The sequence below is a fragment of the Alligator mississippiensis genome, chromosome 2 (genome assembly GCF_030867095.1).
Source record: "Alligator mississippiensis isolate rAllMis1 chromosome 2, rAllMis1, whole genome shotgun sequence".
In the NCBI taxonomy this organism is placed as follows: domain Eukaryota; kingdom Metazoa; phylum Chordata; order Crocodylia; family Alligatoridae; genus Alligator; species Alligator mississippiensis.
Genome location: NC_081825.1, coordinates 244701605 through 244716547, shown reverse-complemented (window position 1 = coordinate 244716547; position 14943 = coordinate 244701605). Strand labels below are relative to the sequence as shown.

Here is a 14943-nt window from a genome sequence, read left to right as displayed (position 1 = left end):
CCGGGCTGGGGCTGCTGGGGCTGTCCCTCTGCCCCACACTGTGCTGGCATGGCCCCAGCGATACTGATGGCAGCTGGACATCCCTTCACCAGTTCCACATTTTCTATTTTATCAATCATAAGCTACTTGTCTTCATTTGTAGAGTATTTCTTAACCTACCCCCTTTCCACTTATCATCACTACTGTGATGAACATTGCCCATCTCTGATTAGCCAGTGAGTCCAGCCTCACTTTCTACTTGTTAAATTTTCAAACAAGTGCTTTTACATTTTCTGTTCTGTACTTCATTCCTGAGAGTTCACAGCACACATCCAAAAACCTTAATACACTGCCCCTCTTTCAAATTCTTTCACCGTGATGCCACAAACATGACACTAGATAGGATGTTTTGTGGTGAGGCCACTTCTTATCATGATGAGTAAGTGTCTCATTGTTTCTTTGCACTGCACTGGGAATTTTGTGGATTGTCTACAATTATCTTCTATCTTCTACTTTGATTATAAATTCCGTGGGACAAACTGAACGTTTACTCTATTATTGTAGCACCTAGTGCAGTGAGCTCCTAGATCCATGGTGCAACAAATAAATAAATAATAAAATATTGTTATATGGTAAGTCAGTCTTAGCAGCATAGTGAAACAGCCAGATTCATAGATTGTTAGGGGCTGGAAGGGACCTTGTAGATCATTGGGTCCCGTCCCACTAGGCAGGATGCCTGGGGCGCTCTCAGTATTAGTTGTGGGAAACTACTAAAGATACATTTTCCAAGATATTGATTTTGCATTTTCATTAGATTTTATTTTATGTTCAACACAACTTGATTTATTTAAATTAATTTAACAGATTTGTCCATTTTGAAAGAGGACATGTTGCTAGTAATGGAATAAAAATTAAAGGAAGTCTGCACCCACAAAACTAACTGCAAAATGTTTCAGACACAAAAGAAACCAATATTTATTAACATACCTTCAGCAACTTTACAGCAGTAAAACACAGTTTGGTTTTTTACAGACTCAAAAATAGTTTTTCTTTCAAATAGCATGTTGACAGCTAGAATATTAAGTGTATCAGTAAAGCATGATAGCTAAACATACTATCTAGACAGAAGTTTTTGAATAGAGAAATCTACAATATTTGAACAATATATTTTATATAAAAAAATACACTTGATATGATGAACAGCAATATTGAGGAGGAAAATATAATTCTTTATTATTTACAGACAATGGTTTCTTAACACTTTTTAAAAATAAATACTTCATTTCTTGCAACTTTTTTTTTTTTTTTTACAAATTTAGCTCATGTGTGTATTTTGTTTTTCTGACAAAATTAAACAGATACATGGTAGAAATATATATATTATTATTTGATAAAAAGAAAAGTACCTGAATCTAATTAGTTGTTTTTTCTTGACTATTTTTCATCTTTATTTAAGAAATATTGAAAGGCCTGATCTTTGAAAGAAAAATATTTTACTCTGAGTATTTTATGACTTTTGCTGCAAATTTTATGGAACTAAGAGTTAAAATTTAAGCCTAATTCAATTGACAGCCAGTGTATTAATGCTGAGTACCTGTGGTAACATTTAAGAAAAGCTACAGTTTTATTAAAACAAATCTGAAATAGACATAAGTAAAAAATAAAGCTCTCATGTCTGTGAAACTTATTAGCTGCACACTCAAACGTTAATGTTATTGCTCTAAGTATTCTTTGACATTCTAAAAGGAAAGTCAACATAACTATATAAAAATCTGCTTAAAGGTGAGTTTCAATAAGCTGAGAGGCCTTTGTTTATACATATTTGAGTGAAACAAGGGATAAATAGAAGGCAACATGTACCAATCAAGTGCAACAGGTGCAATTTTTAAGTGACATCTTTTTCAATTAGTACTAGCTTGAAAAGAAAACAATAGTTTTCCAAAAAATACATGTTAACAATCAGACTTGGTTTCCATCCATCAACCTCTACTCTCCAATTACTTTTCCTCCATTTCTGCTTCATACAGAATTTGAATATGAATAGCTTCTAAGCCTTCACATTTAGAAGGTTTAAATATCTGAGAGTAACTCTAAGCAAAAAAAGTGTAATATTTTCAAAATCTCCTAAAGAGACTTAAGTGTCCGTAACCCCTTTTCAAAAGAGGCTTGGGTGTTTAGGAGTCCAAGTCCCATTGAAAAGCGAAGGCATTCTGGAAAATGGAACTTGGGCTTTTATTCCACTTAAGGAAATTTTGAACCCTAAGAATCTGAGTCAGCTCTCACTCCCCACATGACAGTCCTACAAGCTAACTTCATTATTTGTGTGGCACCTCTTTTTTGAGCTGAGATGCTGAAAAACTGGATTATTTAACTTATTACATCTTTTCTAAAAATACTAAAACAAATGTTATCTCCATTGCCAATATAACATCACTCATACTCAGACTCCTTTTATCTTTGCCTGTGCCTAAATCCTGTGCCTGGGTGTAGGCTGAACTCCAAAAACACACTACAGATAAACGAAACACAGAATAATGAAATGTGATTGGGCATTTATGTAGTGTGGTTTCTCCTTTTCTTTTTACTACCTGATCAGTCTCTTCTGCTGTTCTCAGTGAGACTTCAGCATGCTGAAGGGCTACAGAAGTAGGCCCCAAAACTCTGAAAAAGAAAATGCTAGAGTAATTGTTGTTAATGCTAAAGCTCATTGTTTTTCAATTCTGCAACCTTTTTACAGAAAATCTTGAAAGGGTTATCTACTGCAGGTACTTTATTTCAGGCTTTAAAATATGATTCTTTCTGGTTTTAAGCAGATATGCAAACTGTAGCCCCAAATACTTGGCAAACACATTCAGCATAGCTACAAGCAAGTCCTAATTTAAGCATTTGCTCTTCTGGAATGTTTGCTACTCTCACTTGAAAGAGGCATTGTGCAGGGTACAGGGGTGGCAAGGCTGGAGGCTCATTTGCTTTCTACTGAACAAATTACAAATTACATTTAGTGATTTAGTGTCCCTCTATAAAATATTCACTACTCCCTCACTCACTCCATCTTGCAGAGCAACTCAGTGTCTCTTCCTTCCTTTGGGTGCACACAGACCAATGACATTCAAAATCAGTGCCATAAGATAAGAAATGTACTTCAGCTGGCATCACTGTTCTGATCCAAAAGACTTAGAGCATCATACATCTCCCTTCTGAAATCCCTCTCCCATTTCTCATCCTCCATGGATTATACTCTTTTGTTCAGGGCACCAGAAATGGCTAGTCCAGTTTATGAGTTTTCTATTGCATATATATGCTTTGTTTTTCTTTAGAGATGTGTCCAATGGCCACTTACCTACAGTTTGCTATCTATTCAATACAAGAAACACTTTTATTTGAAACAAACAATCTGGCGGTAGAAAGTCCCTTCAAGACTTTCTGGAATTAAAATGCACGTACAAACAACAGTAAACTTTAGTTTAACAACAGTGCTGTTACACCAAACCTTTATTTTCCAGGTATGGCGTCTTTCCATCTGAACCCTGGGTAAGTAATGGGAAATATGTATAAAACGTAAATGTCAAAGCACTCAGATACTACTCTCATATCATGCATATTTTTGGTTCTAAAGAGCAATAGTCTTGATTACACAAGTAAATGCACAAGTGCTACCTCTGAAACAGCAAGTCAGGCTTTCTTGACGCCAAGCACAATTTTGACAAATCAAGTGTTAATGCATCTCAAATCATGCTTGCTATAGTTCAGTGTGAAATCATTTGGCTGGAAAGCTGGCAGGCCTCTTCTTACACTGGGGTTTTATTGTGCTGTTAGCAAACAGCCCTGGAACCTCTCGAAGTTATTGGTGGCAAGAAGAGAGGGCTCTGAGGCTCACCAAAGAAAGAAGATGGTAGTGTGGATGTTCCCAGAGGAAGTTTTTTCTATTTCAACCTCCAAGGGAACCAAGGCTTTCTGCAAGGTTTTTACCGCCCTAGAAATGTGTATTACAGTACAGCTGCAAGACGATGTAGAATATAAAAAAGAAATAAAGTTGTTTTTTTTTTAAAAGGAATATACATAAAATCACAGTTCTTTCAGTTTTGTCAGACATGGAAAAAGTTTTAATGAAACAATATTAAAACAGTATTTCCAATTAAATACATCACAAGAAGTTTATCTTCCTTCTTAAAATCTAATAGATAACCAGAAGACAAACAGATAACCTAAGCCCTGCAAGTGCTTAAGTCCATAAGGTATGAATATTAAAAAAGATGGGGAAGTAAAGGAAGGAGAGTATGGTAAGCTTACCCTCAGATGTTAATGAACCCTTGTTAATCCTGATCAAGCAATTAAAGAATTTCGCAGACTAAGAAATTCACTGCATGCATGCAATAATAATAAAGATATATAAAATTTGTTGGCTGCTGATGTTTCAAACAAGGGAAAATGCCAACATCGTCTCTGCTCTTTATACATTTTCTGTGGTTACCATAACATGCGATCTTTGGATAGTCATTCATGAAGTGCATTTATCCAAGTGCAATGGAATGTGTTTATTGCATGCCAAAGGAAAAGGTAAAAGTCCAGCAACACATGCTTGATCTTTCTGGAAAAAGCCAGAGAGGAAATGTGTCATTTGCATTTTTCTAATGAATTACTATCACATTTCACAAAAGACTGACAAAAATCTCTTACAGCAAATTCCAAAAATATTTTAGTAACACTAACAACCAAAGAATAGACGTTACAATTCCTTTGGGTTGACAGAAGCTGTTAAGTCTCATGCACCTAGGATCTGAGGATGGAGGGTGACAAAGTAGATCCAGCCGGTGAATCTCACACTATACCACAAATGTCCAACTTATAACTGGCCAGGGCCTGCCATCCCATGGGCCACCAACATCAGGGACACAGCAACACATACCAGAGGCCCTGTGCTTGCGTGGGCTCTCCCTTTCTCATTGCACTCTGTGGGCAGGTGCATGTCCTTGTCACACGATGCATGCTTCTCCCTGCTGCACTGTGCATGCACTGGGTGTTCTGGGCTCACTTTCAGCTCCCTAGCTGTGGGCTCTCTCTCACTGCACTGGCCACAGAGCTACCCTGAACCGTGGGCTCCCCCAGCACTGCAGGCTATGTCATGCTTCTGCACCCCCTAGAGTGGAGACAGGAAGTGGAAGCCAAAAGACGGGGGCGGGGAGGGGGGGTCAAGAGCCCCTGACTGATACTGACGACAAAACGATGACAGGAGCAGTAGCCAGGTGGGAGCCCAGGGGCCAGAAATTAACCCTTCCAGCTGGACAGCCCAGTATTATACCAAATAAATGTTGGAATCGTGAATGCACTGAGTTACTTTGTTTCAATTCAGCAAGCATCCCACCACTACTGTACACAGGACAATATTTGGTTGCCAGCTACAATGATAAAACAACAATGAGGTTTTTCCACGGATAAAGGAAGGCAAAATGATGCCCTATGGCTTGGTACCACTGGTTGTTTCTGTGAAGTTGCACATTACACTTAGATGATATGAAATCTGTAGAAAGTTAAGCAGTGTTAAAGTTCAAATGTGCTGTGAGCAGCCACACATTAAAGGCTAATACTGTTTCTTGCCTGCACAGCTTCGACTTGTCACTAGGGAGTAGCTGAGCGGGGTCTAGCTAGGAGTCATGTGACAGCTGGGCTCTATCCCAGCTCTGGGTTGTGGGGAGTGGATGGGAGCTATGCATTCTGGGATTCTGGAGTACTGCAGATTGCTCATTTTATCTCCATGAAGCAGACTGAAGTTATCCTAACACAAGCTAGATAGTACCCTTGGAAGTGGTGTAATTTTGAGATGTTCAGAGCACGCTTAGCATGAGTTATCATCAAGCTTTAACATTTGTATGCTCATATTTTATGTGCCCATAGTATGATCTAGAGCTGAGGCCCAGAATGAAGATGACTTGGCAGCTGAATTACTTTTCACCTCTGGATTCATGGTAGGGTGGATATTGTTGGCGGGGCAACACTTAGAAACTTGAATTGCAACTTCCTCTCTACACTCCATAGACATCTTTTAACAACCTTTTAGTGACCACAAGCACAATATAAGCAGACAGAAAGCGTAAAGGCTCTATGAAAATTCAGTTGAAAATTCATGAATGAGGGAAAACAAAAGTGCATCCACAGATTGGATTTTAGCTATTTTATGGAAATAACATTTATTTAAAACTCTAGAATAAACTCAAATTAAAAGTTAGGTATAATTATTACTGTTTCTATAATTTTGAAGGACTCAGCTAGTTCATTAGATTATCCTTGTACTTAAAACAAGAAATCCATTGTCATTTTTCAAAGCTGTAGAAAGTAAATCAGTTTAGTTTGAGATTACTTTTTGCAGTCTACCAATGGCAGTTTTAAGGGACAGTCATGGCTGGGGACTGCCAGGTAGCTCAACTCTGCTGGAGCCACACTGTCAGGGTATTGTACACTGGGGGCCAGGAGCAAGGGGCCTCCATTAAATGGCCTTGTTCTCTAACCTCCTTCAGATCCCAGGGTGCTAGGACCTTTGCGGGCAGACTCTATGCAGAAAGAGAAGCCTATAATGGGACATCATGCCATGGAGATGGGGGCAAGATTTCCTTCTCCCCCTCTTCCTTATAGCTACTTCTCACTGATTTTTGTTTGCAGAAGGCAATAAGGTATTGCCATAGGGCTGCTTACACAACTAAAGCTACCCACATGTACAGTGCTTACAGGATTATGTTTTATAAAAGGCTTTACATTACCAGATACTAGACTTTTGGTGATTCATATGAAGTGACAGAGGTATGAAAGGAATCTAATCAGAATATCTCAGACAAAAACCCATGTATTTGTTTCTAAACCGACATCTGCCAGAAACAAAACATGGCAAAGGTAAGGTGGCTCCTCATTATGAAAAATGTTCTACTCTTTGTCAATCTTTTCTCAGGAGGCTTTGCACTGTGGCTCTTAGTTATTTGCTTTGTTTCCCCCTGCCCTCTAATCTTCTTTGGATCTGAAGCAAATACTTTGTTTTACACAACACTCACAAGCACACAAGCATTGAATCTAGGAGGTAGTACTGAAAATAGTTTTTAACCAGGCAGAGATTGCTAATTCATTAGAATTATTCTTGCTCATCTCAAAAATTGGCATTGGCTGTAAACTTAGATTTACCCCTTTGGCTAAAATTCAATCTACCACACAAAACTGGCATAATTGTGCTTTGTGAAGGGCATCATACAAAAATTAGGGGTGAAGGTAATTTCTCCAGGAACCCAGAGGCAGACTGAAGTGCTTCAATGACTTTTTTATAAGTAACCAGAGACTGGACAAACTGAACTAATTCTCCTGGACCCCTGATGTAGAAAAAAATCCTACTCTTCCTTCCCCTATCAGCCTAAGAATTTCCTTGTGGCTTGCTTGTGGTTAGCAAGGAGTCCACTTCTACTTTGTTTAGAGAACAAATAGGCCCTTGGGCATGTAGATGCACCTACACAGTGAGAATGATAGCTGGGGAACTGTGTAGAGCTCCTAACACAGAGACTAAACTGAATGAAAATATTTTTTCTTAGAAAAATAGCCTGTTAAAAATCCACATTTTAATGAAAATGTATCACTATTGTCATTATCTTTCATTTTCCATGAACAATGTTGAGCTTTTTCCCACCCCTCAACTTTTTACTGACATTTTTTATTGGAAGCTTTTCTTTATGAGGTTTCCACTAAATGGAAAATTTCAGTAAACATTTTGATAACATTTTGAGTAACATCAAGACAGACTTTTTGGAATTGCAAAAAAGACCAGAAAATTGTTAAAAAAAATCAAATCTGTTTCAAACAACTTGAAGTAAAAGAACTTTGAAATTCTGAAATTTATAATAAAAATAGGGTTTCCAATTTTGACCAGCCCCATGAATATTTTAATTTTCTACCAGATTAGATCCATGATGTGATTAAATACTATTGCTACAGTTTAAATTCTGTTTTAACAAGTAATAATCCAGTGGCAGCAATTCTAAATCCTGAAAGTTCTAGGTAATGGCTATTGCAATTTCTATAATCAAAATGCCTACATTAGTAGAAATATAATTATATTTAATATTTTTGATTAATTTACTGAATTATATTATTCCATGATATACTATCAATATTATTAATTTCATACTGAAAACCAATTTTTTACTACAGATATAAAAAAAGGAAGAAATAATTGTTTACCGAGACTAGAAGTATTACTTTAAATAAATTGTCTTGTTTGGCTTTGTGTATATCATAGGCCATAGAATTTCATCAAAATACTTTTGAACTGAGCTCAATTAGGTCTGAGTAATGCAAATATTCTAGAGCAACATTTGTTCTTGAAGTGAAGACATTGGGAGATGGAGAATCTCTCTCTTCCATTGCAAAATTATTACAATGGTTATTCAGCTTCACTGCTAATAATTCGGGCATTATTTCTCAATTGAATTTGGCTTTACTTTCACGTATTGGTTCTTGCTTTGATTTTCTCTGCTAGATTAAAGAGCCCTTATAGTTCCTGATATTTTCTTCCTTTGAAGCTACTCATATGCTATAACCAGGTCACCTTGTGTCCTTCTTTTTATTTTCGATTTATATGTAAACAAACAATTTTCTCCAGAAGAAGGATGAGAAATCACAAGACTAAAAGCACATCAACAGGCATGCTGTTGCAGCTATGCTGGTTCCCGTACCTGACCTAGCTTGTTATCAGCTATCTTAGATATCTCTTACAATGTAGGAATAGCCATAGAACAGAGAGAACAGTTGGAATTACTTTACTGCAAAACCTGACTGTGTGTGTACTACACGCTACAGGAGGCCAAGCCGACTACTCATACATTATATGGAAAAGAGCCATGTCAATCAGAAAGGTGGCTGTTATTCACAACCTGGCTGGGGGACTTTTTGATTGCTTGACTATGACATAGTAGGCATGTATTATGGAGAAAAACTAAAGCAGCTCAAATTTGTAAATGGACAGCACTTGCCTGTATAGTCAAATATATAGCCATAGCTAACTGTGACACATTATACCATCAGGAACAAACCACTGCTTTAAAACTTCACAGAATCTTACCACAAACCATGAGATTTTATCAGAGGCATAACAATGTAGCCAGGCACTTGGGGCAGCTGATACATGAGACACTGGAGTCTGCAGGAGAGCCATTAATCTCTGATGCGCTGTAATTACAGTGTGTCGGAGCAGCCTCACTGCATGTGTATAGGTACCCATTATGTTAGTGCCACTTTAATTAAAACACCCCCCCCCACTCCCAGAGCCCAATGATTATAAATTTTCTTTAGATTTCTAGTGTAGACAAGAATTAAAAAGCTGCTTACTACTCAAATCTCTATACTACTTATACTCCTAAATGCTAGAAAAGAACTGGAAAAGGCTGAGACAGCCCCAACAGTTTACTCAGGTTGGGATACAGAGTTACACTGTATTGCTGCCAGAACTACATGAAGGGACAAAGGGAAAACTGAAAAAAATCTCACAGTGTCTGAGCATTCCTAGGGTGATCTACTTCCCTGTCAAAGGCTACTGAAAATAAGTTTATGTCTACTAATATTTTTAATGAATAAATTATTAAGATGTTCAAACCTCCCCGCCCGGGATGTGCGTGCGTGTGTGTGTGTGTGTGTGTGCGCGTGTGTGTGCAAGCGTGGTGTTTTTCCTTTTGTTACAATGTTTATATATTTCAGTTCTTGTCTTATAAAGTTTAGGGGTTAAGGGATACTTTAGTTTTCAATGTCTTTTGGTGGAGCAAGATTAAAGGAAAAGACCTATTCTTAATTTGCACATGGTACATATATAAGTCTAGGCACTTTGTTGGAAAAAAAACCTCAATTATCAGGGTTATAGTGCAAGCTTTATATAAGGAGTTCTCAAAGGCAGAAGGAAACTAGAAGGAAACAAGCCAGTACTTTATAGAATTCCTCAACAGAGTCTTCTTGAAATAACATACTGTGAAATACTTGCTTGCCATGCTGTTCATTCCAAACCCAGACTAAGAGACAATTACATTTTTCTATTTTTATTTTGGATATTTTTTTTACTTATCCCCAGGTACAAATGATGGTTCAAATGTGAAGTCATTGGTTATCTCTCTCTCTGATGGGTATTCCAGCAATATAAGTTTAACCTCCCACATGCACAAAATCAAAAGTTACACTAATACTATTTTGATCAAAAAATTCATTTCCATATCCATGATAAATATATTATGTGATCATTACCCTATAAGTGTAGACACTTAAAATAAAGCACATAGTATAAAAGATTTCCATAGGTCAGTAAAGCAAAAAGGTGCATCTCCTATAGACTAATAAGAAAAGTAAAAAAATATATATTTTTAAAATGTCTCTAATATGTGTAATTGATCTTCATTTTGAAAGCAATAAGAGGTAACAGCAACTTATGCCCTGCTACCCTCTTAAAATATAAATGGGTGAAACAGTATTTCAAGTCATAGTGTCATATCATAGTGTCAATGTCATTTATTTAGAATCTTACCTAACAAGTCAATTTACAGCCATAATATATTTATCCTGAGTAGTAAGCACTTACATGGAATGAGGAGCCCTTCTTACACTGGATGCCAGCCTTCTTTTACAAAACTCTTTAAGCCAGGCAATGATAAGGGGGTTTAAAGAAGGCCAGAAAGTCAAGATTAAAGTCTGCCCTCAAATAATATCTCAAGAGCTTTCAGTTTTGCTGGAAGAGAACTGTATGCTATGCTATATTATTATTAGGTATAACTCTGAGTCACAAACTTTGGGGACATTCAGGGATCAGACAGAAGAGCAGCTCCTTGCTGTAGCTGATAGGGGTGCACTAATAGAGATTTTTGGGGCCGATAAATATCAATATGCCGATATTTAAGAAGGCATATTGGCCAATACTGCTCTGATATCAAGGCGTGGGATTGTGGTGAGGCTCGTGGGAAGGATGCCGCAGCCACCCCAAATTTCACTGCAGCACCGCTTCCAATGCCGCTGCTACAGCTGCCAGCCGCCCAATGCAGATAAGTTACAGAAGACATTCTATTTTGAAACATCTTCATCTGACCCCTCATGCAATGAGGGTTAAAATTTTCATCCAACTGGTCATTTTTGAAGCTGCTTGCAGCTGTGCACTTGTGTTTGGTCAAGGCTGTATGCCACTTTCTGTGGCCAGATTGGGTAAAATTGTCACTTCTCTATGAGCCCTCACATCCTAGATTTAGTTTAAGCTTATTTTCTAAATGTCATAGTAAGAGTACCTAATATGTCCAAAATTAAACAGTTTCCATATACACCTAACATATATGTATCATTAATGCCACTTCTCTACTAGAATAATTTCATTAAGATTAGCGGCTGGCACCATTAGTAATAGTCTCAGGCCATTTATGAATGTTGGCTAATGATATATCAGTATGTGATCTGGTTGGTTCAGTCATTTCTATAGCATCAGCATTTATGAGATTATGAAAGACTAAGACTTCTCTTCCTAAATCAGGATGAAACCTGAAAATCTAAAACATAAATTGTGAACTGATAGTCAAAACGTTGAAACAAGATACTTGTTGAAACAAACTTTTTCTAAAATATTTTGAGTTAAGACATCTGTCAAAATCAGTCCTTTCCTATATAACATCCTACTGAAGAAGTATTTCATTGCAGAATTCCTGACCAGTTCTAATTAAAGCATTCAGTAGCTTTGTGGCAGGTGGAGAACCATATTGAGGACCCTCCATTTTTTTTTTGTTTAGAGATTCCTCAATATTGTATCACCTACCACCATTCTCTAATCTTTGGCTTGAATGAGCATTTGTGCTTATGATGTTTACCACTAACAAAAGTATAAACAGATTCACTCCTTTGTGTGCTTGGTTTGATGGAAGACCAAACATTTCAGTCTTTGGGATTTAGTTTCTTTCCATTAGGCTAGTGCTTCCCCAAATTTCCGTGCCAATTGGAAAAAACAAACAAACTATGAATCCATTTTACCTTCATCAATATATATTTGATTTGTTTTCATCTGTAAGATATTTATGCATATTAAATATTTGAATAGCAGCTATAAATTCCAAAATATATAGGCCTGTCTTAGGTCCCTTATGTTTATCTGTACAGGAATGAAATAATAACCATTTAAGGAACCTGCAAACTAAGAATTTGCCCAATAGGAAACATGAACTAAGCTGCTTCAGTTACTATTTTCTTTAACAAACATATCAACTTTGCCTAAGACTTCATAACAAAATCCTATAACATCTCATTTATGTAGATAACCCACTAGATTACTTTCATGCATACTCTTTACAGTACTAGGAAAAGGGATTAATATCTTCCTCATTATACTTTCTATCCTTTTTACTTAATCATTATTTCATTTGCATTGGTTAGGTCTCATAATAACCACTAGCTCTTAAGGTTTTAGTGATTTAGTAAATTGAAATTTTCTTCATATGCTCTTTCCATATTTGGCTGTTCAGTTTCAGTCTAGTGTTAGCCCATCACAGAAGGTTTATTTATTTTTTAAGAGTGTCTATTTTGGTTTCACCTTAAAACTTTTTCAGTTGCATGGGTATTTCTTTTAAGGAGTCTGACCCTGGAAAGCAGTGAGTGTCCTCAAGTAACATTTTTCCTGAAGGCATCCAGCACTTTAAGGTTCAGGCTCTAAATCCTAATTTTATATTCAGGGATTATATTATCACAAGAGTACATTAAGGTAATTCTATTAGTTATTCCTCAAATTCTATATAGTAGAGTACATACAGTTATAAATACACGATAGACAAAAATCAGCTGGAAAATATGTTGTATAGCATGGGTATCCAATTTACCTGGCCCTGCAGCCTTGATGTATGATGCAGGACCAGCCCACAGGCTGGATAAATAGCCTGTGTAGCTGGCTCCCCAATTGGCCCACAGACCCACCCTCTTCACTCCTGTGTGTTGGATCTAGTGCATGTGACACACACTCTGGCCAATCTAGGACTGCACTGCATGTGGTGCCTGTGTAGGGCTGATCTGGGACATGTGTTTCACATGGCACATCCTCCAGCTGCTCCAGGCCCCACACAGCATGTAGCATGGGTCCTGGGCTGGGCAGAGTGGGTGCTCTGCATGGTCTGCATACTCGGTCTTGCATGCAGCTTGAGAGTCAACTCTGGACCCAAAGGCAGTGGTGTGGGGCTGGATGATGGGGCTCTGCAGGCCATGTCTTTGACACCCTTGTTTTATTATTAAATAATATGGCTTTCAAGAAAATTGAAAGCTAGAGATTTATTGGTATAACTTTAAGGGGATACATTATGTGCTCCCCTTAGCTGAATGATAACAAATAAATTGTCTGATGGTGTTGATATTTGACCATGCGTTGAATTAAAAAAAAATACTTGTCATTTGTTCTTGTGAAACCAGACAACATGAAGACAGTGCAAGAATCATCAAGTCAACACCATAAAATTAACATGTTAGTGATATCATCTACATATACCACAGGACAACAGAATTTGAGGCTATTTCTCTCTTCCCATGTGCAAAATATTGTTTTCCATTTCAATGCATATGGCATAGACTCAGGTTTCTATAAAAATACTTATGGTAAAATACATAATACATTTATAATGAATCTTCATTCATTTTAGAAAGACTAATTTAATATTATTTATACATTATAAATATTATTTAGAATCAATGCTGCACTCAGTACAGAAGTCAAAACTTACGGTAAAATAGCCTCTCAACCTGAACGATACCTCTGTTGCAACCTACCTAAAGTCCCTGTAAAAAATGTATAGATTGTTAGCAGTTACTTAATTCAGGATCCAACATCCTGATTTTACCTCTTTTGCGTTAGTGCATTATGCATAGACTACTTCAAATAACCATTTAGAAAACAGTGTCATTTTAAAACCACGTAAGGAAGAGTAATATAAAACCATTCATAATTCCCCTGTAAACAGCTTAGTGTTCCCTCTACAGAATGAGCAAACTGCTTAGAAGAACTGAAAAATCTCTGGTGGATTGTCTTGGGAAAGATGTGCAAAGCAGGATTCCATAACATCTAACATAAGGTGCTCCCTAGGGAATGGACACAGTAAAGCATCATGCAAGGTATTAAGTCACACTGTCATTATTTTCATGTGTCTTCTTTCAGTTGGTGGTCACATTGGCTTCCTTCTGACGTAGTCTTTCTTTCTGTTGTTTAAGAAAAAAGAGCTTTATTATCATTCTTTTCTCTAATTTTTCCATCTGCTCTCAAATTGTAACAAGCATGTGGTTTAGAATATTGAACTGAGAAGCACCAAACTAGTCATAGTAAATTAGAGCCCATTTACTCCAGCAAATTAACTCCTGGAGTGCCATGCCCAGAGAACTTTTTGAAGTAATTTGCAGTTCTCTCTCCTGTAAAGATTTCTTTTGACATATAAACATTGAACTTTTAGTGCCTTTCTAGACTTTTCTATGAATTTAACCTGTACTGTATGTCTCTAAAAAAGAGTTCCTCCAAACTTAAGCAGGCAGTTCTGTAAAAAGCAATACTACATTTTAAAATAAAGTTTGAATTTAATACCTTCTTGAGCGCTTCAACATAAATAACAATTAATATAGGTATTTCTTTAAGAGATAAGTGGTAATAGCTTTTTGCTTTGTCCTTAACCATTTACCATTCTTGCATTGGTTCAAAAAGCCAGAAGTAGATACATACATCAAAACAACTGATGGTTTACAGTTTGGTTTTAAATAATATTGCTGAATACAATATATGCAAATGAATTTCTTAGCAGTTTATTTATTGACTTAGCACACAAGCTTACATTGCCAACACTACCTGAAGTGATGCTAATCTGGGGGGGACAATTATTGGGGCCCGAGGGCCACATGGGGAGGTCTGAGGAGCTGTTGCAGGCTGGGTCAGCACCCTCCCCACCAACAACTCACCAAAACTCTCTA

The 14943-nt window shown here is 37.1% G+C and overlaps 1 protein-coding gene across 1 annotated transcript in view; it reads right to left on the bottom strand.

The window, feature by feature from the left end:
* Nucleotides 1–929: 929 nt before the first annotated feature.
* The window catches only part of FMN1 (formin 1), a 235647-nt gene continuing 221633 nt past the window's right edge, over nucleotides 930–14943 (bottom strand). The window contains exon 17 of the mRNA XM_019496560.2: nucleotides 930–14187. Coding sequence (XP_019352105.1) covers nucleotides 14143–14187 — 45 coding nt within the window. The 3' untranslated portion in view covers nucleotides 930–14142. The remainder of the gene's footprint in view (nucleotides 14188–14943) is intronic.